The sequence below is a fragment of the Carassius carassius genome, chromosome 39 (assembly GCF_963082965.1).
Source record: "Carassius carassius chromosome 39, fCarCar2.1, whole genome shotgun sequence".
NCBI lineage: Eukaryota > Metazoa > Chordata > Actinopteri > Cypriniformes > Cyprinidae > Carassius > Carassius carassius.
This window is the reverse complement of record NC_081793.1, coordinates 6,301,285-6,316,810: the sequence shown is the minus strand read 5'-3', so window position 1 is coordinate 6,316,810 and position 15,526 is coordinate 6,301,285. Positions and strand designations below refer to the sequence as shown.

Genomic DNA, 15,526 nt, shown 5'->3' with positions numbered 1-15,526 from the left:
AACTTCTTTCAAAAACATTAAAAATAGTAATGTTTCCAAACTTTTGGTCTGTACTGTATATATATTGTGATGAGCGTTGCGAAGCTACATCAACATCGCCCTGGAAACAAGTGTGGAACACCTGCCCGTCCTCATCCCAGGCTGATCGGTCATAGTTGCAGCTCATCAGGTGGTGGCTCCATGTTACTGAGCACTAACGCGGACTCTAATTTCTCCCACAGACAGCAGCATTTAAAAGAGAAGCCCCACAAGAGGACAGCACGGACCGACTGCACTGGAAAGAAGGACGAGAGCACTCGCGGCACCAGAGCACCCACCTGGACCTTTTTCATTCCCTTTGCAAATAAATCCACCCTCCAGGGCATTTATCAAGCGATCCTTGTTGTGTGATTCTTCACCATGTGACACTAGTGGATAATGCGGGCAAATCAGAGAAGAATTGCCGTCAAGGGATCTCCTTCACTTCATCTTTTTTCTTTGTGTCTCCGGTTTCCAGTCACAGGTAAGCGCTCCTCCCCCAACATGAACAAAATCCTCCAGCTGCTCACTGAGGTTAGCATCCGCCATCAGCAGATCTTTGAGCACCTCACCACGCGTCAAGGAGAGATGGAGCAGGAGCTCGTAGCTCTTCATACCGCCGCTGACCCGTACAAGCTGCTAAACTGGATCCTCGACCACTTCCACTGGCCAGGCTTGGAAGCTGAAGTGAATTGATTCAGCCAAGACTGCCAGACCTGCCAAACAAGGTGCGCTGTCTGCAGCCTCGGTCTGTGGTGATCTTCATTTAGAAACGTGTCATTAAAATGAACTTTAACTCAGCAAATACTCAACAAAGAGACATGAGAGATCTATAGAAAGCTTGACATGTCTACTTTTAAACTAAGCAAGTGCTACCGAAAACAAATATTCTGTGATAAAGTAATCCATATGAAAACAACATGATGTCCCATCTTTCATGTCTCCCTTCATTATATCTAATGCGACCACTCCAATGCACTGAACGTGCTATAGATATTATAACATTTTACGTGAAGCTTGCAGCGTGTAAATGCCCATACCACAGAAAACAAACCAGCGAGACTACGAGTGGGAGTATAAGTCCTGTCTGCCAGCCTGTGCCCAGGCAGCCGAACTCATGCGACTTGCGCAGCACTGGCTCCTGGAGTGGGCTCCATCGGCCAGTCAGGTGGCAGAATGAGTGGTGATAGATCGTCTTCTCTGCCATTTCTGTTTCCCCAGAGGGTGGTCCAGGAGCGATGCTGAACTCTTCCTGCTCTCCAGCCGAGTCTGCATCCAAGCAGAGATCCTAACCGATCAGGGTACCCCTTTTATGTCCCGGCTTATAGCTGACCTCTGCAGGCTGTTGTGGGTGAAGCAGTTGAGGACCACCATCTACCATCCCCAGATCGATGGACTGGTCGAACACTTTTTCCACCCTCCGGGGCATTTATCAAGCTGTCGTGAGAGCGCGTCGGCTGCACGATTGAGCTCCCCTGGAATGTGGACAGCGCGCAGTGATTTGAGCCACGTCTAACTCCAGAGGAGGAGATGGCGGGCGAGTTGAGACATGTGACGTGATCATAGACCGCCCTGTCGGTTGATGTACAAAACAGCCGCAGTGTTGTCAGTACGAACCAACACGTGCTTGTCTAGCAACAACGGCTGAAACTGCCATAAAGCTAGATGCACTTCCAGCAACTCCAGACAGTTGATGTGCCCAAGCAGTCGAGATCCTGTCCAGGACCCTGAAGCTGCCTGCCCATTGCACGTCACGCCCCAGCCCGTGTTGGAGGGATCTGTCTTGACAACAACATACCAGGACAATTGTTCTAAAGGCACTCCGGCCCGATAAAAAGGCAAGGTCCGACCAGGAGCTGAATAGGCGGTGACACATCGGTGTGATGATGACAAGATGTGTGCCGCGGCGCCATGCCCATCTCGGGACTCAGGAGTGTAACCAGTGCTGAAGTGGTCTCATATGAAGCAATCTGAGTTGCGTGACTGCGGCTGTGGATGCCATAAGCCCCAGGAACCTCTGAAAATGTTTCAGTAGTACCACTGTCCTACCTCTGAAACAACTCGTGCAGTTCAGCAACGACTGGGCATGCTCACTGTTAAGACGCGCCATCATACTCACAGAGTCTAACTCCATACAGAGATAAGAGATTCTCTGCACAGGGGAGAGCTTGCTCTTCTCTCGGTTGACCTGAAGCCCCAACTGACTGAGGTGCCGATGCACCAGGTCCCTGTGATCGCACAACTCGTCTTGGGACTGGGCCATGATGAGCCAGTCGTTGAGATAGTTGAAGATCCTGATGCCTACCTCCCAATCCTGGGCTTGAACGCATTTGATAATAAGTTTCTCCATCAACATCTTGAATGGGATCTTGTGCAGGGCCCGATTCAAGACTCGCAGAACCAGGATAGGTCCAATGAGCCAACAGGACGGGTTGAGTACTGCAACTCACGCCCCCAAACTCCATACAAGTGGCACCAAAGGGACAGTCGATGTACCCGCAGTTGTGCAGCAATGGTGAGTCATGTTGGATGGCCCCAAAAGCATTGTGTTCTGAGTCATCACAGCAAAACTCCCTGTGTTCTGGCCAGAGACGCGTGGAGATGTATTGCGTCTCCGAACCATGACCTCTTGGCTACTGGGTCATCCCTGGTGAGAATGAGGAGGCAGTGCGTCGCTCATCTTCAACCCACGAGGCTTGCGACTCGGAGGAAAGGGAAATTGCTCTTTTATTGAAAATGTGGTACAAAAAGAAAAGAAAACTGAAGATTCTCCACCCAGCCCTCCTCCGGGGAGCAGTCTCCCACATCTCTGAGTTGCCTGTGTCCTCTTGGACGACCAGATGTGACATGGAAGGCGCCGCTCTCCTGCGTGGGGCTCGATGCGCCAGCCTCAAAGAACTCTCAGTGTGGGGCGCAGCTGGTGTGGAGGACGCAGGGGGGCACCCACAGTGATAAGCAGGCTAAGGCACTGCCCACAACGGAATGGTGGCAGCAGGAGGATCACGTCAGGGAAAGATGTGTTGGAGCGAAAGCCCTCGACAGTGTCACTGAACAGGCCTGCCTGGGAGATGGGAGCATAGAGAAAGCGAGCTGTCAACGTCTCTCATCTCGGCCAGGTTTAGCCAGAGATGGCGTTCCTGGATCACTAACGTGGACATCACCTTCCAGAGGGACCGCGCCGTGACTTTCATTGCCCATAAGGCAAAGTCAGTTGCCATGTGCAGCTCCTGCATCAACCTTGGGTCGGTACCACTCTCGTGCACTGCTTTTAGCACCTTGGCTTGATGTACCAGCAGGATAGCCATGGCATGCAGGGCAAGAGGCAGCTTGGCCCACAGCACTGTAAGCTTTGGCAGCTGCCGACGGCTTACAGGCTTTGGACAAGAGACGCGGATGATTCCTCCAAGTGGCGGCATTTTGCAGACACAAGCACACTGCAACCACTCTCTCCACCTGGGGAATGTCCACGTACCCTCTGGCTGTACCGCCATCGAGGGTGGTGAGGATGGACGAGTGGCTTCTGGCTGTAAAAGGAGCCACCCATGACTTCGTCACCTCTTCTTCTTCGCCGAGAAACCAATCATCCAGCCGCGAGCGCTCAGGGCTGGTCGGTGAAGTCACCTCCAGCCCGATGCTCACGGCTGCCCATGCAAGCATGGCTGACAGCTCTGGGACAGATTCGGCAGCAGTGACAACACCCGAGGAGAGCAGCCCCACCGAATCCTCTCATCCTCAGAGGCTGATAGCCCATCCCCCGATGCTGCAATCGATATCTGATCTTTGGGCGCACACCGAAAAACAAGCTGGGACCGGTACGAGATGGCCCAGCAGAATCAATTGGCGGCCGCACGGGACATGTGCTGCGGAAGGAGTGAGAGTTCCATGGGGGCGTGGCCTGGCGGAGAAGCTCTCATAGTCAACCTTCAGATCTACCAGAGTGCCAGTCGGTGGTCCCATGCTCGAGCCAGGGAAACTGGGACAGGTGGTGGCATAGGGTTCTGCTGCACTCCCCTTGAGGACTGAGAGACGCGATTGCAGTGATGCCATTCTCATACACCCACAACAGACACATGAGTCATCCACGAGCACCGCTGCAGCATGTTGGATTCCCAGACACTGAAGACAACGCTTGTGACCGTCAGGACAGGACAGGAAACGACCTCATCCAGAAGGACAAGGATAAATGTTATGTGAGTTGGCACCACCTAGGGGTTGAAGCAGGAGATGGGAATAAAGGACCTATGACTTCAGCTGAGGGCGTGGCCAGAACCGGAAGTAACAGTCTTTGACCTCACGGCCTGACTCCATAGGAAACAGATTGATTCAATCAACCTTATATCTTTTCAATCCTTTATTTATATGAGGGTTTGATTTTTTGATTTTGTATAAACATACTTTTTTGTAATAAATATTTCACTTTGGAAATCTATCCTGTGGACAATGGAATAATTTTGGCAAGTGAGCGTCAAGCCTTTTTTTTTGTTCAGCCACCAAAGTGGACTATTTATCTGCTACATTAAGGTCATAGATTTTTATTAAAATGATGTATTAAGACAATCCATTCTTTCACTGGAACAGAGTTTACCAATTGGGGGTTGGTGAGTTGATGAAAAGCTAATAATTAATTAAATGAAAAATTACATCAGTGGGTTTTCAACCTGTGGGCCGGTACACAGGTAATGGTATTGCAGGTGGGCCGCCAATTACTATTAAAAGAAATAATAATATTGTTCATATATGTAAAAATGTCTAAGTCATAACATAATAACATCATTTCATATATATAATTGTAATGATAAACTTCCTAATCGTCGGGAAGAAGGAGGCGGGAACCGGCGGACAATCAAAATGAAACTTTAATTACAAAACAAACACAAAACAGCGCACCAGCCCCTCACGGACGACTGGTGCGCGCAACTAAAAATAAAAACCAAAACACAACTAAAAGCCCAGGCCTGGTCCTCTCTCGTCCTTCACTGTCGTCACTCCAGTTTTATATCCTTCCATCTCCTCCATGGGCCTCGAGACCGGCGGGTCGAACAGGTGTAGTTCATCTCCAATCACTCCACCGGCCTCGCTCCCATGTCCCTCGGCCCCGCCCCACTCGTCACAATAATTAAATAACAAAAAAAAAAATTTTAAACTGTTACTATGCTTCCACTATTCGAGCTTGCTGTTTGGTTTAAGAATAAGCCGTCAATTTCTCTTAGATATTTTTGCTGCATATGCTACAGAACAACAGCAGTTATGCCAAGCAGTGCCAGCCAGAGTTATTTTCTGTTCATTGCCAGTTCATTCAATAAAGACAGTTAACAATCTAGCTTCTGAGTACTAAGTTATTAACCCACAATAAATTTTACAGTGGGCTGCGCAAACATATGTGTTTGGTTGTATGGGCCGTGAGTTGAAAAAGGTTGGGAACCACTGCATTACATCAAAATAAAAAATGGGCCAACACAATTTGAAATACGCCTGAAATTGTGATTTGATCAAATAGCAATTATCAAATTAAAGGCTGTGATTTAATTAATAAAATATATTGTCAGTTGTCCTGCATGTTTCAGAGTGACACTATGTTCATTAACTTCATTTACACGCAGACAGCCTTTACACAAAACCTTTTTCAACTAAAAATGTTAACTTAGTTTTTATGCATTTTGGCCATTTTTTAATGCAAAGGGTGTTTGGGGACAAACTATTGAAAACAGGTTTTAGTTAGCAAATTTCTGAAAATTATATTGTTATCAGTTCCATGTAAACTAAAAAATATGTGAAAATGGTGATGTTATGCACATGCCTATTATGTATTAAATCTATAGGTATATCTGCATAAGTGCGAAGGCACTCAGTGTTTCTTTACAATGCAACACTGCTAGCTACTGGCTTGGCATGCATTATAAAGCATTTTTAGTAATTTTCACAGATCAGCATGAACGGGGATTGTTTTGACAGCACTATTGTCTGTACACAAAACTTAAAAAAAAAAATGTCCCCTCATAGTGGCTCAGTTCACAGAAAATGCTGCTTCTCATTAACTCCATCTCTGCAAACGCTGTGACTTTAACGTGTATTTAGGAACATGTCACCAATATCAAATAAAATAAAAGTAAAAGCTTGAAATAAAACCTTGAAGATTTGACCTGTTAAAAGCTTGAGGGTTTGAGTATTTGAAAGTGAAGAATTTAAGCATTTGTACTGTATTGTAGTGTTATAAGTTTTACACTTAATTTTTTTATCATTGGAGTCTTCTTTGTGTCTGAATGTCTCAGCTTTAGCAATGCAACATCAGCTTTATGTGGTTTTAGATTTTTCAGGATTTGAGGGTATTTTTCTAAAAATCATATGTTTAGAACAAATTCATATTCAGAGCACAGTTTTTCTCAAAAGTTGTGTTTATATGTGTTTCTTCTAATAATTAACAAAGATGACTTATGTATAAAGAACTTGATCCTTAAAGTCTATTGTTTAGAACAGTAATTGTTTTATTTTAAAACAATAATTTAGAACGTTATTTTATATTTGAACATTCAAAACAAATAATTCCAGCAACTTCCTTAGCAACCTACACATTGCTGGAAAACTACAGAATTTCTACATGTTGCTACTGTAAGCCAAAGGCAGGGTAGTATTTATAATTTCTACTTATACAAAGAACCTCTCAGCATGATTCCGTGTATTCCTTGTCCAATAATTTATCATTAATTTTCTCATGACCGGCACACAAGTGCTTCTGAATTACACAGCTACAGCTGTGTTAAAGATACACACACAGTTACACACATAAGCTCAATTAGCTTAACCAAAAGCAGTCAGGACAGCAGATGACAGTGGGAGGTCAGCACTAACAGCACTGTAGCATTTACTCTCCAGCTGCGCAGCTGCAGCGACGGTTGCTTGGCAACACACAAAATCCCAAGAGCCTCTACTGTAGGTTATTTGAATGGAGCAAAAGAACTAGAAAACTGGGGAGTAAATCTTGTTATTAATAGTGCCGCTCTATGTTTAGGCATGTAATTTAGAAATGCAATTTATTCTTTTTACGTGATTGTGATGTAGATTATTCAAGTTATAGGACAAACTGTGGTCAGAAGTGTTCACGGTTTGTCTCCGTGTGTCTACACACAGATAATTAAATAAGCACATTTTCAACTTGGGCAGCTGTTGTGCCACCTGGAGAACAATAATCTGCCAAATGAGTGACAGAAAACATCTTTTCATTGCATGTTGATGTCCCACAGTACAGTATTATTCAATCGAAGGAATGACCTTACAAACAAACTCAGTTTTAAAATCAGAACAAAATCAATCGAATCTTGAATATGAAACATCTTAGACCTTCTGAAGTAAAATACCACCTCTTACAAGGTCACTGATGCACATGTCACCAGTTTTCATGGAAACAGTCCCTGGAGCTGCACACGTAGGGGAAGCTGTCACACAGAGTGGAACAGAAGCAGAGAGGTCATGTCATGTTTATGAATGAGACACAGAAAAGAACGTGGGAGTTGAAGAGGTGTCGACTTTCCCACACAAGCCAGCAAACATGTTAAATGATAATCGACTCAAATCGGCCCAAAATATTCCTAACATGAACTACAACAACTACAAAAGATATTACAAAATAATAAGTATAAATTACATAATAATAGAAATATATCAATAGAAATACAAAGCTGTGTTATTTTAGCATCACTGAAATATTAATATAGCGTTTATTAATATTTTTAATTATTTTTATATATTTTCTGTTTTGATTTTAATTTGAGTAATTTTGTTGTTTTTGTCAGTTTTGCAAGTTTTTTTTAAATATGTAAAATATGTCTATATGTCTAGTTTTTATATTTTTTGTTGTTATTTTAGTAAAATTTTAGTATCAAGTTAAAGTAAATGAAAATCAAAAATTTTGCCTTTGCAACTGGCAGAAATAAGTTAAAGGGTTTATATATATATATATATATATATATATATATATATATATATATATATATATATATATATATATATATATATGTGTGTGTGTGTGTGTGTGTGTGTGTGTGTGTGTGTGTGTGTGTGTGTGTGTGTGTGTGTGTAGAACACAGTTTAAAATAACTGTTTTCTATTTTAATATACTTCAAAAAACAATTGATTCCTGTTATGTAAAGCTGAATTAAACTTTTTTTTTGTTTGTTTGTTTTTTAATGGTTTGTTAACTATAGAAACCCTGATACAAATACATATAATTCAATAAAAAATAACAAGTAACATTTAAAAGTAACTGACTCTGTCTCAAAACTGTAAGATAAAAGATCAAATAAAATGGAACAAATATATTACAAAAAATTATAACAATTTGCTTTTAATATTAATAATAATAATAATAATAACAGGAAAAAATATATTAATACAAATTTTTGACCAATCATCATGCAGTTCAGTTGTTGTTTTTGTATTTTACAACCAAAACTTTATGTGAAAACAACTAAAATATAATAAAATCTTATAATCTTATGAAGACTTCATAATAGGTGACGTAATTGTGAACGATCCGAACTGTTAATTAACTGTAACACACACACACACACACACATATATACATATATATATATATATATATATATATATATATATATATATATATATATATATATAACATGTAGAAATTCTGTCTTATATATATATAAGACTCAGTATTGCGTCCTTTTCCTTTTAAGCCTAAACACATTTAATTATGTGAGGTATGGTACAGTGATGGTAAAAAAAAATTCTAATACTATCCTGTTATCAGATCTCCAGAAAAGCCCATATAGTACCGTGATATTTTTGTGCGGAAATCTCATATAGACACTGACATTAGTAAAATAAGATTCAAATTCAGTCCAAATCAAACTCTACTGTACTTGTTTGTCTCATCGCTTGCTGTCATGAACGTCTTGGCTCACCTGTGATGTCTGACAAGGTGAAATAAACCAGCAGTGCACGTCTTTCACGTTTTGCAGACGGTGGTCATGATGATGGGCGCTGAATTAACGCGTTTAATCCATTGACTCTCGAACCATTAAAAAATTCACGTCGTATTCACCGCAGACAACCCTGATAAACCAATAACCAATGAGTCTAATAGACAGAAATATTATCACATAAAGCAATTTAAACTAGATAATCTATTTAGTCAGTATCTCATTACCTTATAATTAAACGAAGATTTAAACAACCTGTGTAACCGCTTTACATCACGTCTCTGACTGGCGGCGATGCGCTTTTGTTGAATTGAGATACTGAGTCTTAAAGGGGCAGCACACTCCACGCCTCTCTGCGGACCCCGCCACATCACCTCTTCTACTCAGCTCAAATCACTCAGACCTTTACAGCTTTAAAAGCATTTCACCATATTCCGCAGTCTCTCAGTTTTAGATGCTTTTAAATTATAGTTATTCCATAAATAACAACTCTAACTGGGATCAAGTTTGGCTATTTTTCCAAAAATAAATTCTTATGGCTGTATCATAGTACTGAATAATCAGGTAGGCTATTTGAAATATAAAAAGGGGTATCGCCATTCTACATGTCCAAATGTATGGTAATAGCATAGGAGATTTTCAGTCGTGGACTATTTTTATTCATAGTATTCATAGTCTTAATTTACAAGGGAGATATAAAAAAAAAACGTTAGATAGATTAATAGAAATATTTTCTTTTTGACATTTTATACAGTGTTTTTGAGCACAGGCTATATGGTATTTATATGGAACTTTAAAAGTACATTAAAATAATGTCTATAAAATATGATTTTTGGTTCAGAGCAATATGAATAGTAATGTGTGTGTGTTTTTAATAGTAAATAGTATGTATATATAATTTACTAATGAGTATATAATTTAGGTAATGAGATACTGACTAAATAGATGATCTAGTTTAAATGTGATAATATTTCTGTCTATTAGACTCATTGGTTTTTGGTTTATCAGGGTGGTTTGCGGTGAATAAGACGTGAATTTATTAATGGTTCGAGAGTCGATGGATATATATTTATATATGTATATGTATCTTATACAGATGTATTAGTTCAGAAACAATCTTTCAAAAGTCTTTATTTAAGGATAGCTAAAACAAAATGTAAAAAATGTAGAAAAATAAAGAGAGGGATCAGGGCTCAACATTCAGTAATTTGTTTTTATTATTGTCAATTTAGACAGTGAATAATAAATTATTACAATTATTATTACAATATACAATTGTCTTTCACAAAGCATAAATCAAATCATAAGAGAGAGAGTGAATGACAGGGGAAAAATAGGCTGGCAGAGATGTACATATCATGAGGTGTTTTTGGAGCCTCATAATGATGAGGTTTTGGCTCATGCTGGTTTCTGCTGTTCAGTAAACTAATTTATTATCATAGAGATGGATGGATGAAGAAAGCCACTGCACCAGCCACAGAGAAGGAGAGAGGAGTCACATCACCATAACAAGTCTTCCACACTGCACAGAAAAAAAAACAATTTCAATATCTCCACCAGGGGTTTGTCTGAATGTCTCTGAAGTGACACTGACTGACTGAGCAGGTGCATTTGTATCTTTGTGACTAAATAATATGCATTGATACATAACAACAGAAACAAAGATATTCCAGCATGTTCCCTTCCTGCTCACCGGGGCCTGACGTCCTGTTCTTCTTCACCGAACAGCAGTTCAGCCACAGCAGCCTCAGGGGTGGATCGCTTCCCATATCTGAAGAATGAGCAGATGCATGAGAATGAATCATTCAAGTCTGTAGCACAAGTTACATGCTTAGTACTAAGAGTTTGTTCATTTCCATTACTCTAAATACAAGCAATTGTTTTAGTGATGCTGGCTTGAACAAACGTCACCAAAAATAATGAAAATTCAACTTCCTGGTTTAACTGAAAGAGAGTGATCTTCCAGAGAATTGAGGAGAAATTCACAAATATAAGGAAATCCAGAAAAAACTGTACCAAAATAACCATTTAATTGCAGCCTTTTAACTCGTTGTAGAAAATATCTGGGTACATCTCTAGCATGCATCATCAGAGACATTACCATACAGGTTGAAGGATATCTGGCAACTCAACCCACCCCCCAACATATATATATATATATTTCACAATCACACACACACATTTAATCAATTTTATTTTAGAATATCAAAGTAAACTAAATTAGAAATGTTTGTTGGCCACTAGATGAAATAAAATATCTTGTTTATATTTTCTTTTTACTATAGTATTAACATATATCATACCTGTATCTGCTATAGTACTTCTTGTAAGACATATTTAAACAAATATAATACAGGCTAAAGTAGTAAGCCAGTAACTGGAAAATGGGATATAAAAAAATGCAACACAGTGATTCAGTAAATGACGTCAATATGAGAGAGATGTGCTAGAAATGGTGCCAGTAATATAAGTATCATACTCTCCATTATCATCTGAAAATCTTTGTTGGGCCATTAGCTGTTTTCTGTTGATTTTCTACATAATCATGTTTCAAGAATCATCTGAATGGGCTTCAGTCATAAAACACAAGCAAAAGAAATTTGTGGATAAATTGTTTGTAAAATTATTCTTACGTATTTTGTCACAGTCAGGCCAGTGTGATCATTTATGCAAGATGCTTATACAAACAATTTACACAGAAATACTTTCTAGTGACTATTTTTAATGGCTTACAATAATGAGACACGAACAAACATTATTGATCTATGTTAATGTTAATTTATACATATACTCTTTTTTCAATGTTTGATGTTTGTTTATAATAGATTAACTCATGCTGTAAAAAATCAGCTTATTTATAATTCATGATCACTAATGTATTAAATAATTTTAACAAATGGTGTTACCAAAGAAACATGCATATATAATGATAGATCAATAACATTCCCCATCATATTTGCTGAATGAAATCCAATACTTGTTTCTTACGAAATTTGGACTGCTGATTCCAAAAATAGTGCCTGTATGATGTGTATTTGATAGCATTTTTGCTTTCAACATGATTTCTATCTTTCTCTGAGCCAGTTTAGGACTATTTGTGCAAATCTTAGCCAATTTTCACATTTATGAATGATTCTGAATACATTATTTTATGCCTAATTCTGATTTCAAGGTTAAAATTATAGACAGTGACAGAAGAAATGCAAACATGACCCAGATATTTTTCTGCTATATCTGTGGGTGTTTTACTTTCAAGATGAAGACATGCGTTTGTTATGAAAGTTATTATTAAGTAATCAGTGCTACTAATAGCCTCTGTTACTGACTAATCTGCCACAGTCTGCTCTGACACATGTAATTATACAAAGGTAATGGACAGGTAATTCTAGTCTCACCTCTGTCGTGTGATGAGGTTGATGTAGTGTCTTAGAGCCGTGTGGTACTTGGCCATCTCCTCTGGACCCATATCTCCTGCTGGAGGTTCTGGTTTGGGCGGGTAAGCTTCAGCTAGGCTGCTGAGACACACTATGACACACAACACAAGAGCCAGCGGAACGGTCCAGGATCTCAGTGCACTCGCCATCTGATAGACACAGACAGAAAACCTTTGGGATTCATACAAGTAGGATGAACTTTTAATTCCAATGGATTTCGGAGAGCAAGTGCCCAGGTCTACAAAACTTGAAAGCATTTCAAATATACTATTAAACATTTGCTGTACATTTTATACTCTTGATCTGTGATAGCCTCAATAGTTCACTTGATGCATTTGTTATGGAGCTATCCGTGGTGCTGATTCCGATGCCGTTATGTTGAAGTTCAACTAAAGGCTATTTCATATTTTTGCTTTAAAGTGTGAAAAAAGCAGAATTCTACTTACCCTGTAGTAGATGTTCGGGCCCAGAAGGATTGTATAGATCTGATGTTTGTTGTTGGCGTTGATCTGCTCCTCTCTCACCAGACCATGGTTCTTTTATAGCTCATGAGACCCCAGAGGGAGGTCCAAACCCCACCCAGCACTTACACACAACTAGAGTGTTAATGATAAACTAATGAGTCATTGGCACAAGCCATCCAATCCTATTATCACAATATCTATGATACTCTGAACATTAACAAGACTGCTGTATAATATGGATTCAAATTGAATAAAATGAGACTGGGTGGGTAAGGCAAATACCAATCCAGCCAATAGTTAATTTTTTTAAATCTCAACAGTTGATGATGAGAATTGAAAATGGATAAAATTAAATTGAGTACTGTGATTTTTTCATATATAGTATAGTCAATTTACCACTGTTACATAATTCCGCAATAAGGTAAATGTTGTGAATATCAGCATCGAAATGGGTACTGGTTAAACCCAACATGCATGAGTATATTCACAGTACAGCACAGACATACCCTTAAGATCCTTATTGTTTTTAGAACATGCTTGGAGCATAATAAGAATACTAATTACACAAAATGTCCTCGAAACTCAAAAATATTTTTTGGCAAATTTACTGGCATTTTCACAGTTATACACAGTGTCTAGATACTGTATTTTGACTTGACTGGAGTGATATATTAACTAATAAGCACCTGGGACTGTAAGTACACTCAAGTTTTTTATAAAAACAGTTTTGATTTGATACTCAATTCTGATTGGATCAGCTGTTTTAAGACACACACAAATCAGTCAAATTTTACAATAATGTAAGCTATTTATATGGCAACAAAACACTTTTTTATTTTTTATAATACTTTGATTTTATCAAATTGCTTTGCTTTGAGACAATAAAAACTCCCCTGATGTGGTAAAATCTACATACAGCCTTGTGAACAAAAATAGGGATTTGATCATGATGACTTAATTTCCAAATATAACATCTAAAAAAAAAAAATAATAATAATAATAATAATAATTAATTTTGTAACAGGATTTGTTTTATGTATGCCTATTAATTGATTGATCTTTGTATTTTATCATCATCATTATTATTATTATTATTATTATTATTATTTGAATGTAGCCTAACTGTCATGTTGTGTCAGAAGAATAATAAACACACAGGTAAGGTAAGTTCAATATAGCGTCAGCTGACTATGGATCATAGTCATAGCTGACTAATATTCCCTATTAAAGTAGGGAATGTGTACTGCAAATAAGATTCATAACTTGCTTTGAATTGAAGTGTCTACTAAATAAATTAATACAATTAAAACGCTTGTGTAAACGGGCTAGGGGGCACATTTGAATGGACACAGAGCGTCCTGAATGCGCAACTGTTATCATGGAGCTTTAAATGAAAATAATTTCTCTCAAATCTATAAATAAGAGCCATTAATTTAGAATAAAGAATCAGGATGAAAATGAGGGCTTGAAATGTTAATAATACGTCACTGATTACTAATGAAGGCAGGGGGTGGTTAATCAATATCTGGATCAGTTAACTAGTGTAATTAATCTTCAAGTGTTTTAATGAGACCACCCTAATTATCAGATCCCTCAAATTACAAACAGCCATTTGACAAACAATTAAATTCTATTGTGGCGTAATTGTTGAGAAATTTATTAAAATGATAATAGTATGGATGAACAGACAAATCAACACAAACTCATGGCAGTTGTAACTATTTTATGTTTTGGGGAAATGCGGGCTAATTTATGAATTCGTATGACTTGCTAACACCTCACTGACAATTAGGACCATCGTGCTTTTTTTTTCTTTCTTTCTAAAACAGCACGATTTTATACAAACACTTCATTAAATTAAATTTATTTGAAGTCAACACCTCATTAAATAGTTACATTTTCGTATGAGATCGGACTTTACATATCCCTGTATTTCTTTCCCCTGTTTACATCCTAAATGCTGCAGTGATTATTTTTTCAGGTCAACTCAGAAATTTGAATCACTCTGCTTTCCTCTTAAAACCCCAGTATGATTTTGTCATTGGCTCTTATTGCAGTAATAATTTCTGTGACCAACAAAAGTTATGAACACATCTTTATGCCTAAATAGGCCTAAATATGCCTACTATGGCCAGAAGTAAAAAGCTAAACATAGGTTATTAACATCACCGCCGTTATGATAACATTTCCCTGAAAGTCTGAGTCAGAATAGTTTACAAGATTATAAAAATAATGAGGCTGTGAAACGGACTAGTGAGTAGATGAGTTTAAAAAAAAAACATTGACTTCAGGAAAAAATTCATTTTTTTGTCCACTCTCCGAAATCTTTAATGAATGAATTCATTCTACTGTACTAATAACAGTATTCTTCACTCAACAACGGAGTAATCGATCTTCTAATTTGTTATTAGACTACATATTAGATCTTCCTCCAGCAAATCCTCTTTTGCAGGTAGAATACTTCATTTGAATTTGTAGAATCTTATTCATGTTTTTGTGCAATCTTCTAACACCCAATTGATGGGGTGTACAGTTTCTGTACAGTTAATATCAAATTAATTCATATTGCCACTTCATAAAATTAGGTTGTATAGTTGCATTTAAAGACACCTGGCCAACTTTCCTCTGAGCTCCATAAATGCAGGAATAGATTAAAGTGTAAATCCTCAAG

At 38.5% G+C, this 15,526-nt stretch overlaps 2 protein-coding genes across 3 annotated transcripts in view; both read right to left on the bottom strand.

Moving 5' to 3' along the window:
* Positions 1–9,267, bottom strand: part of LOC132121294 (MAGUK p55 subfamily member 2-like) — a 36,169-nt gene extending 26,902 nt beyond the window's left edge. The window contains exons 1-2 of one of the 2 annotated variants that reach the window (XM_059530568.1): positions 9,185–9,267; positions 8,940–9,090 (exon numbers count right to left, since the gene is read on the bottom strand). The gene's annotated coding sequence lies outside the window, so the exon portion shown is untranslated. Of the gene's footprint in view, positions 1–8,939 lie in introns of both variants that reach the window. The other variant, XM_059530567.1, reaches the window with a different exon arrangement.
* Positions 9,268–10,230: 963 nt separating this feature from the next.
* Positions 10,231–12,916, bottom strand: LOC132121295 (peptide Y-like). Its single transcript, XM_059530569.1, has 4 exons — positions 12,838–12,916; positions 12,353–12,540; positions 10,651–10,728; positions 10,231–10,479 (listed from the first exon to the last, which is right to left on the bottom strand). The coding sequence occupies exons 2-4, from the start codon at positions 12,538–12,540 to the stop codon at positions 10,458–10,460; spliced, it is 288 nt and encodes a 95-aa protein (XP_059386552.1). The 5' UTR covers positions 12,838–12,916; the 3' UTR covers positions 10,231–10,457.
* Between the last annotated feature and the right edge of the window lie 2,610 nt (positions 12,917–15,526).